This window comes from Eptatretus burgeri, chromosome 6 (genome assembly GCF_056783735.1).
Source record: "Eptatretus burgeri isolate ZD-2024b chromosome 6, Ebu_testis_v1, whole genome shotgun sequence".
NCBI classification, from domain to species: domain Eukaryota; kingdom Metazoa; phylum Chordata; class Myxini; order Myxiniformes; family Myxinidae; genus Eptatretus; species Eptatretus burgeri.
In genome coordinates, this window is record NC_140966.1 from 19,984,281 (window position 1) to 20,004,143 (window position 19,863).

Below are 19,863 nucleotides of genomic sequence, written 5' to 3' on the forward strand. Positions count from 1 at the left end.
ACGAGGTGCGATCGCCCGGTCTACCCTCCGTGTGGGTACTTAGGTAGGTCAAATTTGGCGAACAACCCTATCCCACGTGGGGGGCCGATTGGCACGATCGTGGTGAGGCCGAAAGGCCCACCCGTGACTAGTTCCCGGCGTTAGTCCGAGAGGGTCACGACGGGATTGTCCGTCCGGTGGGCGACGTGCCGCGATTCGAGTTACGTGGCCACCCGCACGCCGGCGGGCGCGAATCCGCAACAATATATATATATATATATATATATATATATATATATATATATATATATATATATATATATATATATATATATATATATATATATATTGTCAACATTTACCTTTTGAATGATTCCCTGACTCCTGAGAGCACTGTTTGCCTTTTTATTTGTTCACTGCAACGTTTTACCTTGTCTGAAAACTATTTTTCGGTTCCCCTCCTGAGTATATGCCTTTAATTACCTGTGTACTGATGCAGTTGTGCATACACACTGAAAGCCTCACATGTGAAGAATGGGTTGCTGCATGCATAGGCAGGATGTGATGTTTTGGAATTCGAACAATGGTTACAGTGCCTTAACCTCATGTGGACGAAATGAAACCTCCCCTTGTCACAACAGGGGAAAACAAAGTGGAGATGCTTCCTATTGCAATACTTCCTCCTTATTTTGGCAACATTCACAATTTCTTGCTGTAATCCAGTTCTCAGGATCATAGCGATAGCTTGTCCAGTTGTATGAGGCATGGACGTACACCTCAGCTTGTGACACTGTTCTCTCAGCACTGTTCTCAGCACTTGTACACCTCAGCACTGTTCTCTCCGCCTTTGAAAACGACACAGTAAATGTTCTTCATTTTTTTTCTCTCTTCTCCTTCCCAACGGAAATCGAGCTCAAGTTTCGTATAATAAGGATATTGAAGCTGCTTTCTTTTTTGAGTACGTATTCTCACTCTGTTTGCACACGACCTTGAAGAAGGCTCTTTCCAGGCCACATTGTTGGTATCAGCTTTCTGTGCCGGTGTCGGCACCATCGAAGGCAGTACGGGCTTGCTGAATAGCTTGTGCCGTTCCACTGAGTACCTGACATGCTTGCAAGCTACGACGGAATACGATCAAAGGGTTGGTGGCCAGAAAACCATGAGGATTTGGAGAGCTAAGACGTGGGATGTACCACACACAGAACCATGCCAGCAGTAAGTTTTCTTCTGCAGTGTGACACTTTTGTTACTTTATTATTATTACATGACATCATCCGATTGCATATAAATGATTTACCTTGCTGCACAGAGGTAACACCGATATTAACTGTGGGTTGATCGAGCCTTTTAAACATCAGATATTGAGCATTTCCTTTGCTCGATCATTGATGACCCCTGAGACAAATATGACTGTCATAGACAATGATACTATGGGCAGGTTCATACAGATATACCCGCAGTTCAGGTAGGTGTTATATTCGAGGGGAAGGTTCACACTGAAGAAAAAAAGACAACTCACACATCGAATACAACTGCATGTTTTAGCACTTATGTTATCCTACCCTTGAATTCTAACCAATCATGCATGTTCAAATTGTGTCCACTCTGCTGATGGCGAACAATTTGTTCTATGTAAGATTTTGTTCATTACACCAGGTCAAACAATTCAAATGCAATATTTTTTAAAGCTCTGTTTCTGTTGTAAAATTTTTTTTGCAATTTCAACACAAAGCAAGCCGAAAATTTTTGGTTGTAAATTTGTTGCGGTGGAATTGCCTCTTGGGCTTACAGCTACTGCAGGGAACCGCTATTTCAATGTGCAAGAATAATCATCATGTGCCGTGCCATTTGGCAGGCTGCTATACTGCCCAAAAATAGCAGCCGTGTGCTGAAATTTCTCCAAAAGTGAAATCCTCCAACAATGTTTTTGTTCCCCAGAATTGCTTTGTGTGCCTTGATTTTCATTGTGTGTGTGTTCATACCCCCCTTTTCTTTTTATGCCTCGACTGATGAAGTCGCCAGAGGGATTATGTTTTCGTGTTGTCCATCCTGTTTTCTCTGCAACCGTTTATCCGATTGACACAAAATTTTTCACCAGAGTTGTGACTACTCATGTAGAATATTTTCATGATAATTATGTCGTCATAAGTCGCCTGGTGTGGCAGCCTTGTTGGAAAAAAGGAAAAACTTTGGACCTCTGTAGCTCCGAAACCGCTCCAAAGAAAAAATTGAAACTTGGCACATGTCAAGTGCTCCCTATGGGAAATGTGTAAATTTTTTGATGATGTCATAGGTGGCTTCATTATGACATCATAAATGCATGTCGAATGCTTTATCGGATAAGTATGAAAATTTTTGATGGTCATCTAAGGCTAAATTATATAGGGGCGGAGGGGGGGATTGATGATGTCATCGGTCACGTGCTTCGGCAGTCTTTTTTTTTTTAAATGTGGGTGGAGACATAGCTGAAGACATCGCGATGTTGAAGAGTGCTGTTCTAGTTTGTTTTTCAAATCTACGATCAAGAAAACATCTGCAACAATCCATAGCGTTAAAAAACTGTCTTTTCCCTTGAAGTAATCTTTTCAATAACCAAAGGCACATGATTGACCGTGAGTCATTGACTTGTGGGCCACTTTGTATTGATTCTTCTGCTCTCACTGTTGCTGTTTCTGCCATGTTGTTGCTTGAATCTCTTTGTATCATGTGAATAATTTACTGTGGTTCATGACATGCTTCAAATTGAACCTTCAGGCATGCTTTGTCAGTCATTGCGCATCACCCACCACTGGCTTGTCTTTTGGTTGTGCGTCGTCTGGGTATTCTCTTGCCATTGCTACTATTACTACTACTTCTGATACAACTACTAGTACCACCACTTATTTAAGGGACCAAAATATTCCGACATAATTCTCAGGTCGACTTGGGAACGTTAGTGGCTCAAATCTTATTCAATGAAAGAATAATGCCAACTTAACTATCACGAAAGGAAGTGAGTTGTCATCCTGGTGTTTCACAGTAATAAGATTTGTCCAGGAAGCCAGCGATAGCTCATTGACTGTGCAAGGGATGACGCGGGACCTTTAGCTTCGACTTACCAATTATAGCAGACGTGACGCCTAGTTTATCGTCCATCCGAGGGACGGGACGACGACGAATCGCCCTGCTTGCAAAACACCAGGATGACCGCTCGAAGCTCGGACAAGGTTCAAACCTCTTCTGGAGTGCTCAGGGGCAAGCGTGCATACCTCGAGGCCAGTTTCTTTCATGAAGGGTAAATTGTGAGCCTAAAAAAAAGTCTTTTTTTCACACCCATCTTACTTCCTTTTTCTTTGTTCCTTCTTATGACGATGCCACTTGATTTGACCTTTGTCACATTGTGCATTCATTTATTTACTCAAACAGTGATGCATTAAAAAATAAAATGATGATAACTATGAACCTCAAAGTGGGTCTATGAAGGCTTTTTTTGAGTGGCAGGAAGCTGGGTAGATAGTGGGAGGCTTGGTATGACTACAGCGACAAGGTGAAGATGTGTGGGAACGGCAACTTGTCTGCGGCAAGAACAGCAGCTTTGTGATCGTGTTTTGTCGTAACATCCTGTGTAGAACACAAAGGGATGTGGAAAGGTCATGCTGTTGCTTGCGATGCTTTCTCTTTGCTGGTATGCTTTGTGCATTATTTGAAACCTTCATGAGTGCAAAGCTATTAACAGTCACAGTGCTAATGGGATGTAGGTATAGATTTTAACACAATAACGTTTTTATAAATCTGGAGGATGTAGACAATGGCTATGCTAATGTTTTCTGTTATCCTTTACCCTTGTAAAGCTCCATTCTCAATGACCAACTAAAATCATTACAAGTGGGTTTAAAAGCAAGTCGTACCAAACATTTCCTAAAAGGAAGACTGAGGGATTATGATCCAACATGCATTTACCTTTTTACACTTTACCTTCCTCATATGGAACGTCTGATTGTCTAAGTGCTTTCATTAAGGTCTTGATCTCACCCCCCCCCCCCCCTGTAGTGTAATCAAATCTGGAATTAATTCAACAATCTCTCTTTCTCTTCTGTCTTATTAATGCACACAAGCTGTTTTCAAAGAAAATATCCGAAGCTGTCCGATTGGATTCAACAAAATGACCACTTGTTCTTCCTCATTAATGGCCACAATTATTTCCATGTTGTTGTGGGGTTTGCCCGGGGAAGTTTTTTTGGTCCAAGTCTTTCATAAAACCTGCTGGCCAGCTCTGACGTTTGTGCAGGAATTAGTAATTTGTTCAGGGTGACGGGCGATAGCTCGCCTACTCTTCGTGAAGGACACCATGGGATTTGTAATGTCCACCAACTAATTCTGGCAGATGGTATGCCCAGTTTAACATCCATGTGATGGACGGCGCACACATTGATGAATTATCCTGCCAGTGAAACACTGGGATCACAGTTTGTGGCTTGGCCGAGATTCAAACCCAGGCAAGGCAGCTTAGGGGCGATTGTGCATACCTCTCGGAATTGTTATATATTTTGGGCAAATTCTATTGGGTGGGGGAGAGGGGGATATACCTACTATCTATACAAATAGGTTTGGGTTGCAGGGCAATAGCTTAGAAATGGGAAGATGAAAAAAAAATTGATAAAGGGAAGAAAAAACGGGGGGGGGGGGGGGAGGATATGAGAAAAGTAATGTTTTGGGGACTTCGGCATTGCAATGGGGTAGGATAAGGAGTTAACTCACAAGGCATTGTAAATGTTGGGAATGAGAGGGAATGAAAGTGGGACATTAGGGGCATATGGTGAGGGGGTGGGGACAAGTGATGAGCACCATGTTTTTTTTAATTCCATTTTTACATCCATAATATGTAGATAAACAGCTAAAATCATCTTCATTTTATAAATCTGTCTTTCTGGTACTATGTTTGCGTGTGCATGTGCACCATACTTTTCTGACCTCGGTGCTGCTGAAGCAGGATCTCGTTCCATCTCATGAGCACATGATTATTCTGGCATGGGTTATTACATGTCGGTGTCATTGCCTTCCCAGCAGACAGTCAAGGCTGGAATTTTTTTAATTTTTCATGTTATCGGTAATAACTGACCCACTTTTCAAGAATAACAACATGGGATCTTTAATGTCCACCAACAATCGGTGCTGGCAAACATGTCCGAAGGTTTAACGTCCTTCTGATGGACGGTGCACACATTGAAAGAATATGAGGATGCCAGTTTGTAGCTGGGTCGAAATTTGAACTTATGCTGGATAATTTAAAATCCAGTGTGTGTACCTCCAGGCGATCCTACCAGCCCAGCAGAAACCTACCATCAGTTGGAACATGAATAGGTGGAGATGGAGTTATCAGCAGGATTTGGGTTTTGCCTGCTACTCCTCCACCCTCAAACCCTTCTAGATGCTGCCAAGTGAACCTTCCAAAAACAAAATCACAAGAAATCACCTCTCCATAGAAACACAGAAACATAGAAAACGAGAATGGCACTCGGAAGAGCACGTACCTCCGCCAGGCTGAACAGTTTATGTTCAACCTGGCTGTTGCTGATTCCACTGATAGGCCGGATCTGCATCGAGACCTGAACCAGAATCCAATTGGCTTGTTCTTGTCACCGACCAAGTCATCCACCAAATTTTGTCAGAATCCATCCACAACCTTTCTAAATATCATGTTGTAGATAGTTTTGGCCCTGTCTATCAATTAAGAAGAATTACTTCAAAAATGTAAACATTCTCGTATCCGGATTTGGATCTTCACCAAAATCGATAATTCGTCGTTGTCGCAAACCCAACCTGTCCCCAAAGTTTTGTCCACATACGTCCATAACTTTTTAAGATATCATGCTCAGCGACAGAAAAACAGCGAAAGAAAATCAGACTGACAGACAGAGGTGAAAAGGTAACCTCCATTCACCTGTGGCAGGGAAGGTAATGAAAGAAAGAAAAAAAAGGAAAGAAAGAAATTAAGAGAAAAACTCAAAACAAAAACACACACACCAAAACACACACACCAAAACACACACACACCAAAACACAAACACACCAAAACACACACACACATGCACACCAAAACACACACACGCCAAAACACAAACACACCAAAGCACAAACACACACGCCAAAACACAAACACACCAAAACACACACACACACGTGCACATCAAAACACACACGCCAAAACACAAACACACACGCCAAAACACAAACACACCAAAACACACACACGTGCACATCAAAACACACACGCCAAAACACAAACACACCAAAATACAAACGCACCAAATTACAAACACACACACACACACACGCACATGCCAAACACACCAAAACACATACACGCCAAAACCCAAACCCAAACACACCAAAACACAAACACAAACACACCAAAACACATACACGCCAAAACACACACACGCCAAAACACAAACACACCAAAACACGCACACACGCCAAAACACAAACACACCAAAACACACACACAGGCACACCAAAACACACACACGCCAAAACACAAACACACCAAAACACACACACCAAAACACACACACATGCACACCAAAACACATACACCAAAACACAAACACACCAAAATACAATCACACCAAAATACAAACACACCAAAATACAATCACACCAAAACACAAACACACCAAAATACAATCACACCAAAATACAAACACACCAAAATACAAACACACACACACGCACATGCCAAACACACCAAAACACATACACGCCAAAACACCCACACACGCCAAAACACAAACACAAACACACCAAAACAAACACACCAAAACACAAACACACTAAAATACAAACACACACACACACGCACATGCCAAACACACCAAAACACATACACACGAAAACACACACACGCACATGCCAAACACACCAAAACACATAAATGCCAAAACACACACACACCAAAACACACACACACGCCAAAACACAAACACACCAAAACACACACACACACACGCCAAAACACAAACACACCAAAACACATACATGCCAAAACACAAACACATTCACACCAAAACACAAACACAAACACACCAAAATACAAACACAGCAAAACACACACACGCCAAAACACATACATGCCAAAACACATACACGCCAAAACACAAACACAAACACACCAAAACACAAACACAAACACACCAAAACACATACACGCCAAAACACACACACGCCAAAACACAAACACACCAAAACACGCACACACGCCAAAACACAAACACACCAAAACACACACACAGGCACCGCAAAGCACACACACGCCAAAACACAAACACACCAAAACACACACACCAAAACACACACACATGCACACCAAAACACATACACCAAAACACAAACACACCAAAATACAATCACACCAAAATACAAACACACCAAAACACAATCACACCAAAACACAAACACACCAAAATACAAACACACCAAAATACAAACACACCAAAATACAAACACACACACACGCACATGCCAAACACACCAAAACACATACACGCCAAAACACCCACACACGCCAAAACACAAACACAAACACACCAAAACAAACACACCAAAACACAAACACACTAAAATACAAACACACACACACACGCACATGCCAAACACACCAAAACACATACACACGAAACACACACACGCACATGCCAAACACACCAAAACACATAAATGCCAAAACACACACACACCAAAACACACACACACGCCAAAACACAAACACACCAAAACACACACACACACACGCCAAAACACAAACACACCAAAACACATACATGCCAAAACACAAACACATTCACACCAAAACACAAACACAAACACACCAAAATACAAACACAGCAAAACACACACACGCCAAAACACATACATGCCAAAACACAAACACATTCACACCAAAACACAAACACAAGCACACCAAAACACAAACACACCAAAACACAAACACAGCAAAACACACACACGCCAAAACACAAACACAAACACACCAAAACACAAACACAGCAAAACACACACACGCCAAAACACATACATGCCAAAACACAAACACATTCACACCAAAACACAAACACAAACACACCAAAATACAAACACACCAAAACAGAAACACAGCAAAACACACACACGCCAAAACACAAACACACCAAAATACAAACACACCAAAACACAAACAGAGCAAAACACACACACGCCAAGACACAAACACACCAAAATACAAACACAGCAAAACTCAAACACAGCAAAACACACACACGCCAAAACACAAACACACCAAAACACACACACACACACGCCAAAACACAAACACACCAAAACACATACATGCCAAAACACAAACACATTCACACCAAAACACAAACACAAACACACCAAAATACAAACACACCAAAACACAAACACAGCAAAACACACACACGCCAAAACACATACATGCCAAAACACAAACACATTCACACCAAAACACAAACACAAACACACCAAAATCCAAACACACCAAAATCCAAACACACCAAAACACAAACACAGCAAAACACACACACGCCAAAACACAAACACACCAAAATACAAACACACCAAAACACAAACACAGCAAAACACACACACGCCAAAACACAAACACACCAAAACACATACATGCCAAAACACAAACACATTCACACCAAAACACAAACACAAACACACCAAAATACAAACACACCAAAACACAAACACAGCAAAACACACACACGCCAAAACACATACATGCCAAAACACAAACACATTCACACCAAAACACAAACACAAACACACCAAAATCCAAACACACCAAAATCCAAACACACCAAAACACAAACACAGCAAAACACACACACGCCAAAACACAAACACACCAAAATACAAACACACCAAAACGCAAACACAGCAAGACACACACACGCCAAAACGCAAACACACCAAAATACAAACCCACCAAAATACAAACACACACGCACAGGCCAAGACACAAACACATCATAACCCTCACACACACACGCCAAAACACAAACACACCAAAACACATACATGCCAAAACACAAACACATTCACACCAAAACAAACACAAACACACCAAAATACAAACATACCAAAACACAAACAGAGCAAAACACAAACACAGCAAAACACACACACACCAAAACACAAACACCCAAAAATACAAACACACCAAAATACAAACACACACACACAGGCCAAAACACAAACACACCAAAACACAAACACCCCAAAATACAAACACACACACACACACACGGCAAAACACAAACACACCAAAACACAAACACGCCAAAATACAAACACACCAAAATACAAACACACACACACAGGCCAAAACACAAACACACCAAAACACAAACACAAACACGCCAAAACACAAACACACCAAAACACATACATGCCAAAACACAAACACATTCACAACAAAACAAACACAAACACACCAAAATACAAACACACCAAAATACAAACACACATACACACACACACACACACACACACACACACACACACACACACACACGCCAAACACACCAAAACACATACACGCCAAAACACACACACACGCACACACACACACACATGCACACACACACACACACACACACACACACACACACACACACACACACACACACACACACACACACACACACACACACACACACACACACACGCCAAACACACCAAAACACATACACGCCAAAACACGCATACACGCACACACACACACACACACATGCACACACACACACACACACATGCACACACACACACACACACACACACACGGAGAGGCGATGAGCAGTCAAGGCTGGAGTGTCCAGCAGTGTTCTGGGCCCTTTCCTAATCTTCATGAGTAAAAATCTCTCCTGAGACTCTCCGGAAAATCCCGTTAACCCTTTGACGACCTCAAGCATCTTGAAAGTAATTTTCAGATACAGGTCCAATTTTAATATCACCTTGGATATAACAATCATGAATATTAATAGAAATTCAAGCAGATGCAAGATGAAAAATACAAGTTTTTCCATTCAATAAAAAATATATAAATTATGGAAACGACAAAAGCTCTTACCCAGTGTTAGTTACAGTGTTTGTCAATGTATTACCATAAAGTAATATAAAATTGCAGGGAAAATAATCAGAGATACACCACTTTAAAGTTTCGGGACATGCAGGAGGTGGACAAAAAAATTGGAACACCTGGGAAATTGAGGAACACCAATCAACGACTTCCACAAAGGTGTGGCCCATGTGTCAATTAGGCAAATTACATCCCAGCATGCTTTGGGTCATGTATAAAAATATGGCACAGGCCTGGTTGCCTATAATTATGGCTCGCATGGCTGCAAGAGGAGATCCTCCATTGCTCCATCCACAGAGCACTTGTGTTCACCAAATGGTTTGATGAGCACGACACTGATGTTCGTCATATGTCATGGCCTTCTCAGTCACCAGATCTGAACCCAATCGAGCATTTCTGGGATATTCTGCAATGACGCCTCAGACGGCGTTTTCCACCTCCACCAGACAGGTGCAAGTTGAATGACTCTCTCGTGGAAGAATGGTGCCCCCTCCTGCAGAATCTCAGACACTGATGGATTCTATGGCACGGCGCATACAGGCCGTACTTACCGCACGTGGTGACCAAATGCCCGATTAAGAGACTTTACATTGGTGTTTCCATTTTTTGTCCTCCACCTGTATGTTAGTGGGGCAACTTAGCTAAATATAGCATAACAATTGTACATTTTGTGAGGAAAGCACCAAATTTGGCACACTAGTAGCCTATCATATTATGAACAGATTTGGATATTGGGCCATCTCAAAATTTTTGATGGTAGTGGAAAATGGCTGCCACAGCCATCAGCGGCTGAATTTGAGATGGCCCAATATCCAAATCTGTTCATAATATGATAGGCTACTAGTGTGCCAAATTTGGTGCTTTCCTCACAAAAGGCACAATTGTTATGCTAAGTTGCCCCACTATGTGTCCTTTTGGCCCTTAAAGGGTCTGACACCACCTCTTGATTTCGTGCAATATTGTACTGCTGATGTTATTGTCGAAGACATCAGCAAAATGAAAGATTGAAAAACATATTTTGCATTGCCTTTGGAGATTACTGAGGCCGAAGTCACATTTGGCTCGGCGGCCGTAGGGTCTACAAAATCTATGGCCACTAGCAATTATAGGGCGGCCGCAGTATTTCCACGGTCACACAATGTAGCAGTCACATGTTTTTATTTTTCGGGTAGCCGCACGGCGTATTTAGAAATTGTGGAGACCGAAAACGTGGGGGTGCTGTACGGTCTTTGATTTGATGTCGCACGGTGACCTTAGGGCGTTCCTGCGGCGGCCATAGAATTTTCAAGGCAGACGCAAGGTGGCCGCAAGGTGACCGCAGGGGGACCGCAGGGGGACCGCAGGGGGACCGCAGGGGGGCCCTAAGGCGAACGTGCGGCCAGACGGACGGTAAAAGTGGGTATATATACCAGTTATCTTTTTTACTGAAATAAAAATATACAAGTTAGGAACATACCACTATATGTAACTGAATATACTATAACTATAATATATATATATATATATATATATATATATATATATATATATATATATATATATATATATATATATATGTATATATATATATATATATATATATATATATATATCTGAATATACCAGTTCGGAGTATAGGCAAACACCTATACTCTGATCTCTAGTGGAAGCACATGGTGGATGCACAGTCGACAATGACTGTCATGGAGGCCGTACGTAGGATGCACGGCGGGCGTAGGGGAACCGTGCGTCGACCCTGCGTTGCCCACAGGTAGTCACACAGACCGCAAGGCCACCGTACAGTGAACACAGGGACGCCTTAGGACTACCCTACGGCGACCGTGGAAATAGTGCGGACACCGTAATTTTTGGGGGGTTGGCAAAATTCATTTTTCATTGATAAGAGCCTACGGCAGCCGCACAAATAACGCAAGCCCACTGTACGCCCTACGTACGGTCGACGTGGAACACATCTTCGTCACAGCTTGGCTTGTCGAATTGCTACGGCCAACGTAGAAATGAAAAAAGTTATAACACCGCGCTATAATTCCACGGCGACCCCTACGGCCTGTAAAAGATAGCCATAAGACGTAGGGCCAGCCTGAGGCCACCTCAGAACCTCTGTGGCCACCGCACATTTATGTCAATTCAAGGGGGGGGGGGTACGGCTGCCGTATCCTATCCGTAGAGCAAATGTGACTTAGGCCTGAGGAATGCTATTTTATGCAATAAAACCAAAACACAACATTATCATCAAATTCGAGCAAAACTCGTGGTCCTCTTCACCTTACTACCAGGGGCTTTAAAACTGGTCTGTCGTACAGTATTGGATTGATGTGCTGTTAATATAGTGCAGGTGCTGTTGATGGGCCAAATTACCATTTCCTATATTAAATAAAGTTCCTCGTCTATCCTTGTATAATACATCTGATTATTTTATAAAGGAAGATAATTGACTGCATATATCGTTTGAGGTGGAAAATGGAAATGAAGCTCATGGGCCTTGATGCTGGGGTTCAGGAGATCTTTATTCCAGCTTCCTTTGCCAAAAGTCATCACTTGGCAGCGTTTTGTGTCGCACACTTCTCGAGATAAAATGCTAGCTGGAAGTTCTTTTCTTAACGCACCGCGCATTGCAAAGGTAAATAGAAGCACAGGGATGGAGAATTTATCCGTTTTCAAATTGTTTGTGGCTGATTTGTTCATTGGTCCCATTGCAAGTCACAGCCAAAGAGCAGGGAAAAGCTTCTGGGAGCTATTTTCATTCAATTGTCACGGAGACAGGCGGTTCCTGCCCAGAGGAAAGACCTATTCAGGTTTTTCTCGGTGCACCGATTTTGTTAGTTTTGCATCATCCGGTGGACGATGCAGGAGCATGAGGTCATTGCAGTTATTGGAGGGAAGAATCCATTGAGTAAATAAATATTTTTTGCAGAGCGCTGGGGGTTAGGCCAAAGGGGATACGCTATTTAAAGTTGATGGGGTTGAAGATTGCAACAACACTAAGTTGATAGATATCTGTCCTTTTCTTTCTCCTCTTCTTATTCTTTTTATGTCTGTACTTTTGTTTATTTTTCTCATTATAATTCCTCTTTTTATTGGCTCCACCGCTGAAGCTGGAAGGAGGTTATGTTTTCACCCCCCGCCCCTTCTCTCTGTTTGTTTGTTTGTCTGATTTTGGGCATGATGTCCCAAAAAAGTTCTGGACGGATTCGGACGAAACTTGGTGGACAGGATGGGTGTGTCACAAGGACAAATTGATTTGATTTTGGTGTATATCCGAATCTGGATCTGTTTACGAGAATTATTTAATTTTTAAAGTGATTCTTCACCATTGAGAGATTGTACTCAAAACGATACGGGTACTGTACAGCAAGATATTTCAAAAATGTAACAGGCCCGATATGTTCTCGTGGATCAGGAATTAAGTAACGGAGGTATGCGCTCCACCGAGTGCCTTTCTCGTTCCTCTTCTTGTTCTTATGCTCCACTTCTCTCTCATTTTCTGTCCTTTCTGGGTCGGTGTTTTCTCTTTACCATATCCACCCTGTGTTTGTTGCTTATTTTCTTCATCATACCTGAGATTTGAATTGCCTCTTGTTCTAGCAATGATTGTGTTTGTGACTTGTTACATAACTTGGGTTTAGTCTGGGGCTATGGTGTTTGAGAATGGCCTGAGCAAAGCTCACTGGAGTTAAGAGTACACTGTATGCAGGATTTAAACTTTGAGAGTTTTGCTTTTCTTTCTTTCTTTCTTTCTTTCTTTCTTTTATTCTTCCTTTAGAGATGTTACCAACTCTTTGCTCATGCTTTTTGCTTCAGTTGAATGTTGTGTTTCGCTTTTTCTTAAACTTTTGTTTGTGGGGTCCACAGGTTGTTAGACATAGGCTTATATCGTTCTTGGAATTTGTTATGTTCTTCTTTTTACTTTTACACTACTTCCTGTGATGTCACCTTGTACTGTTTTTTTTTTTCCTTTGTTTTGTTTCTTGTCTAAAGAGTGTTGGCTTTTGTATGATAATGAGCTGATAGAGTTTAATATGAACACAGGCCCAGATTAAAGTAGGTAACAAAATGTCTGCACAATTTCAACATTTCATCCCAAAGAATGGGGTGAAGTGTTGTTTGGGAGACAACGGGGTAAGTATAGAATATTCCGTCACTGCTGTGGCTAACGTTATCTCGCCGTCGGCCATTGTTGCTGCATGAAAGATGTATGGCAAGGTTGTTTTCGTTTTGTACACTGAAGCTGATGCAGACAAAGTGATTGCGGAGGTACTGGACATCTCTGCATTGCATATTCTTTTTGAGCCATTGGCTGGTCAGGTTCCTTGTGCTGTGTTGTCGAATGTTCCCCCTTTATTTCAGGATTATAATTCTGTCCACACCTAGCTTTCCTTGGGAAGAAATATATTCATCAATTCATCCAATTCCCCCTGGTTGCCGAGACGTCAACCTTCGGCACGTGTTGTCTTTTAAGTTCCACGTGTGCCTAATATTTTTCAACCAGGCAAAGTTATCTGGATCCTTTATGGTTCTCCAAAATGGCAGGTTTTGAAGATTTCTCATACCTCTGATGATGTTTGTTGTTTATCTTGCAATGAGCCCAGTCAGATGTAACAGCTTTGTACACATCTCTATTAGGTGAGGTGTGGTGCCCCCTGGAGTGCAGAACGACTCTTTTGTGACCCCTCCCCCTGTGAAATTAAGAAACAGCAGCTATGTCACTTTCACTTGAGCGATGAGCAGCAGAATAGTAATTGGCCAAACTCGAAGGTTTGGAAGTAGCTGTAGATGAAGTTTATGAGGTACAAGGTATTGTGAAGGAGGCCTCCATTGTTGGAGCAACCCCAATAAAACAATACATTGTATCTGAAGCTACAGATTTTTGCAACTTCACTGAGGGAGCGTCAACTGCAAGGGCAGACTCTCATTTTGATGTGCACTTCAGGCCCAGAGGAGAACCATTTAAGATCCATGAGTCTTCTGCAAACAATTCACCAGCAAGATAAATGGTCTTGTTGAATCACACATTGTAGCATATCTGGATAATACATCCATCCATCTATCCATTGGGACCACATGCTATGCAGAGCATTGGTGCAGCCTTAGCAGTCTCCTTGGCTATTGGGCACAATCCTGGACAGTTCGCCACTCCGACATAGGATACCTAGCAATCTGGCACACATTTTGCTGACCTTGGAAGGATGACAGGCAGAGTCAACCCCACCTGGTATTAATTCAACAGCCGAGTAGGATTTGAACTCAGAATCCTAGGATCCCAAGCCCACCATCCTAACCATTAAGGCAACACCAGGCATATAATGAATCCACTATGTTAAAAAGACAGTTCAAGGATGTTACTCCTTTCCTCTGTGTTTGATGACAGTATATTTTTTTACTGAGTTGGATGAGTCATCAGCAACTATGTAGTGGTAGGGGACCATCTTGTACTCTACTTGTGTCTGTGAATGCAAGTTCTGCTGGAGAAAGTCGAGCAATAATTTTTTTGTCACCCTTCAGTGTGACTGACGGTGGTAGCAATTCCCATCCTCAGAGATTGAATTAATATTTTGATTACCCACTCGCAGCCTGGTGTTGGCTTCGTGGTTAAGGTGGCTGGCTTTGGATCTAAGGGTCCTGAGTTTGAGCCCCTGTCAGTTGTTGAATTAACACCAGGTGGGGTTGACCCAGCCTGTTATCCTTTTGAGGTTGGCAAAATGAGTTTCAGTTACTGGGGTAATAACTATTGAGGGTAACATGTGTTGGAGTGTTGACCCATCCAGGACTATACTCCTTGCCAATGAAACTGCCTCAGCAGCCTTATGTGACTTTACGGTGTGAAAGGCATTGTACTCTTATTATTATTATTATTATTATTATTATTATTATTATTATTATTATTCTTAATGCCCACTCTCATCCTCTTTCTCTTTGCTTGAGGAAGAGTAGTATGATTCACAAGTAAAGGAGTCTGTGCCTGTATACTGTAAATCTTTGTTGTGAGTACTATAGATGTGGTTCTGACATGCACTATGTCAGATAAAAATTCTCACAATTGTTATCAGAAGCTTCTATTTAGAAGGTAACAGAACATTGAGATGCAGTGGAAACTGAAGGGGATACCTGCAATGGACTAAGTGTGTCATTCAACCATCCATTATCCTTCTGTTCCATCTTCTCTGGAAAAAAATTTTCTGTAGGAGATGGTGTCATTCATCGATGATACCGCACAGAGTAAGAATAGGATAGCAGCTTCCCTTGAGTGCTGCAAAAATCTTGATCTTGTTCTTAACTCCATATAAGCCTGTTTGAAAAAGCATTACAAAGAGAAGCTCATGTTTCCATCGAACCATATTTGTGCTCGGGAAGTTATTGATAGCTTTTTGGAATTCAGTGCAAAATAGTGAATTACAAGGACAGGGAAGAAACTTTCATTTCAAGGGTCTATGAACAATGCAAACATCTACAGTAAATGCAAATGGTTGTGGGAATACATTTCATAGATTTCAAGCATTATTTCTTTTCCATGACAAACTTTGTCTGCAACTCGCCTGGATGGGACAGCATCAGTGCACGTGTCCTGAAAACCTGTTCTGTTGCTCTTGTACTGTATATCCTCTTTCTTCTCTGTTCACCATATTACTTGCTGTGGGTCATCTTGCATCTGCTCGAAAGTCAGCCAAAATCACTGCATCACATGAATATGGTACATAACAGATCATCTTAATTACAGATCTATTACCCTACTTCCAATCGTGAGCAAGGTCATGGAATCCATCAACACTGTTGATATCAGATCCTTCCTTTTCTCAAATGGCCTGATATCAGATCATCAACTTGGATTCAGACCGACTCACTCAACCGTGAACATGCTGCTTCTGCTCTCTGAACAGTGGATGGAGGTTCTCAATTTCAGACGTGAGATCAGGGCCATTTCTCAAGATACATATTGAGCATTTGATACATTCCGGCAACCTGTCCCGCTCTCCAAACTCTCTGCTGACAGCATTAAATAGGGTAGTATATTGGAGTAGTGGAAAAGGATTATGTACAAGACTGCTTCTTTATTCCTTCCAGAATTATTTTTTTTTAACAATCTTTAAAATCATTATTTTACAGTGAATTTCAAACCTGAACAATATGTGGGGTATCATGTTCTATGAACTCTCAAGTTACTTTAGTTATTCGAAGCAGCCTTGGAGAAATGCCTTGATAAGCTATCGAGACACCCTAACAGGGATTCTGCCCAAGGCGGAGAAATCCCTCAGGGAGGGGGAGGGGGCAAATGAAGTCACTGTACAGCCTCCATAGTGTGACCTTTAGTCCTCCTGTCAAGTTTGGTTGACATTCGATAAGTAACGACCATATGTATCATGGTCAGACAGACAGACAGACACCAAATTGTGTGTTTTAGTATGATTTGCAGCAAAGCACACCTCATGCCACATGATGAGCTATCGCAACTTAGGTCAAGCTCCTTTGGATCATGGTGGATCCAAGCTCTGAGTTGTCCCCTTTCTGTCATGGAAGTTTGACTGCAGACATCAATTATTGCATGCAGGTCAAGGGTGTACTGTGACAAAGCAAAACTTTTTTTTGGTTCAAGATAAATTGATATCTATTCTATCAATAGATATGTGAGAAATTTCCTTTAAGATTATTTTGGCTTCATCCGTTAATTATTTTGGCCTGCCTCTCCAATTTTTTTAAAAATCTTGGTGGAAGCTGTTGTCTGGCATTGACTGATGACATTAACCACATTTATCTTGGGATGTGAACCTCTGGAACCCAATAACCACAATTTGTTAGAGCTCTTTATCTTTATATCATGGCATTTTAAAACTGATTTTCGGTACCTTCTGCTCACCTTCATGTCGCAAATGCATTTTGAAGAGTTTTGGTGTCCTGTATAATGTGACCATTCATTCCTTTTTTTTTTAATGAAACGTGAACACTCAGGATTTTTTTTTGATGCAGGATGGATGCTCATGTGAGATTTGAGGCAGCAAAAGGGTAAGGAAAAAAAATCATATACTTACAGTGGAGGGCCAGTGGAGGGCACAGTTTGACATAATTAACGTGAGATTGAACGCGCAATAAAAGAAGAGGGAGAATGGGAGGAAACAGAGTAACCTGCAATTGAAAACTCCACAACTGGGAAGAAAACGATTTGAGGTGTGCAACAATCTTGGATTTGTTGAATTTAATATGTTTTGGGAATTTTGTGAGATTTTGGTGTTTTCTTATTTTAGGAGATTTTTCAGTAGCTTCAAGAATGGGACTTCATTTTTTAACCTTTGTAATTATTTCATTTTTTAAATACTGCATACCTGTTATATCGTCATGGAGTTTTCTGATCATTTTAATAACCCTTGATAGATACACTTTACAAAAAAAAATTCAGATTAAATAGCAAATGCAACTTCAATCAATTCACTGGGAAGTTCAGTGTCTGTCATTTTGCTTTTGTGGGTCCCTGAATGACTGTGAAACATACATGTGATGTGATAACACTTGTCGCTGTGTCTTCCATGGCCCTGAAATGCACTTGGGGCATCACAAATGCATTTCATCCAATCAAAATTTTTTTTTTCTGTGTCCACAATAATACGGGACTTTGAAAATGATGTAATATTCTCGGTGTGCTTACACAGAAGCCCCAGGAAATAGCAATCTGCGAGGCACCGTAATGTATATTGCATAAGTAAGAAATAGCGATGTGAGAGAATCCTCATCATTACCTAAAATGGGTCACAAAGCTTCTGAAAGAAGCCGAAAATACTTGGGAAAGTACCTGAGAGAAAGAGCTGTGCGCTGCAAAACTAAAGACTTGGAGTACTCTCTCAGCTCACCGAACGGGACAGCTGCTCGGCTCAGACTGCAAACTCCCGACCATGTGGGTCGTTACAAGACCTGAGCGGACAGGCGTGTTTTATACAAACCTCTGATGGGTCACTACCAGTGAATGGACTGTGTATCTAGATTAGGTGCTTTTGAACATCAATGGGAAGGACATATCTGGGACATGTGAATGTACAGGGTAAGTTTAAAGTGATGATATTAATCATGTTGGGAGGGGGGGAGCTATCAGATATGTGAGGGTGGTTATAAATATATTGTTTGTTTGGTTCTGGGGGCACAAGAGAAATTATACTAGATTTTTGCATCTATTGTTAAAAAGGGAACTGTGTGTGTGTGTTTGTGTGTGTGTGTGTGTTTGTGTGTTTGTGTGTGTGTTATATCCACGGCTGATGCTCGGTGGTACTAACAGCAAACGACAGGAACCTAACACTTCTCATGCACAGATATTTGTTGTATTTCCTCTATCTCCGTGAATCTGATTTGCATTCAGGAAAAGAAAAATTATGGTTAACCATCTTGAAATTGCCACTCTTTCTTCGAAATGCTGAAAATGACGTTTAAAACGCAATTTAATGACAGATTTCACGCCAGCAACGACATGCTAAAACTGCTTGGTGAGCAGAAACGAGTCACTGTAAACACACACACACACACACACACACACACACACACACACACACACACACAATGCATCACATGTGCGCAAAGGCCTCGTTTAGCATTCATACGTCATTTCAAAATTCCCATTTTCATGGGAAATCAAATTAAGTTTCATTTTCTGCCAAAAGTTTCATTTTATTCTACATGAAGTGAAAATATTACAAGTCATACTAAAATGATGCCAATTCTCAGGGAATTACCTATCTGTAAAGACAGGTTCTTCATATCTATATATATATATATATATATATATATAT

The 19,863-nt window shown here is 41.4% G+C and overlaps 1 protein-coding gene across 3 annotated transcripts in view; it reads left to right on the forward strand.

The window, feature by feature from the left end:
* The window catches only part of DGKZ (diacylglycerol kinase zeta), a 746,996-nt gene that overhangs the window by 93,414 nt on the left and 633,719 nt on the right, over positions 1 to 19,863 (forward strand). The window contains exon 1 of one of the 3 annotated variants that reach the window (XM_085884241.1): positions 694 to 1,194. The exons of the other annotated variants lie outside the window; for them this stretch is intronic. Coding sequence (XP_085740367.1) covers positions 1,139 to 1,194 — 56 coding nt within the window. The 5' untranslated portion in view covers positions 694 to 1,138. Of the gene's footprint in view, positions 1 to 693; positions 1,195 to 19,863 lie in introns of those variants that run through there. 3 annotated transcript variants of the gene reach the window in all.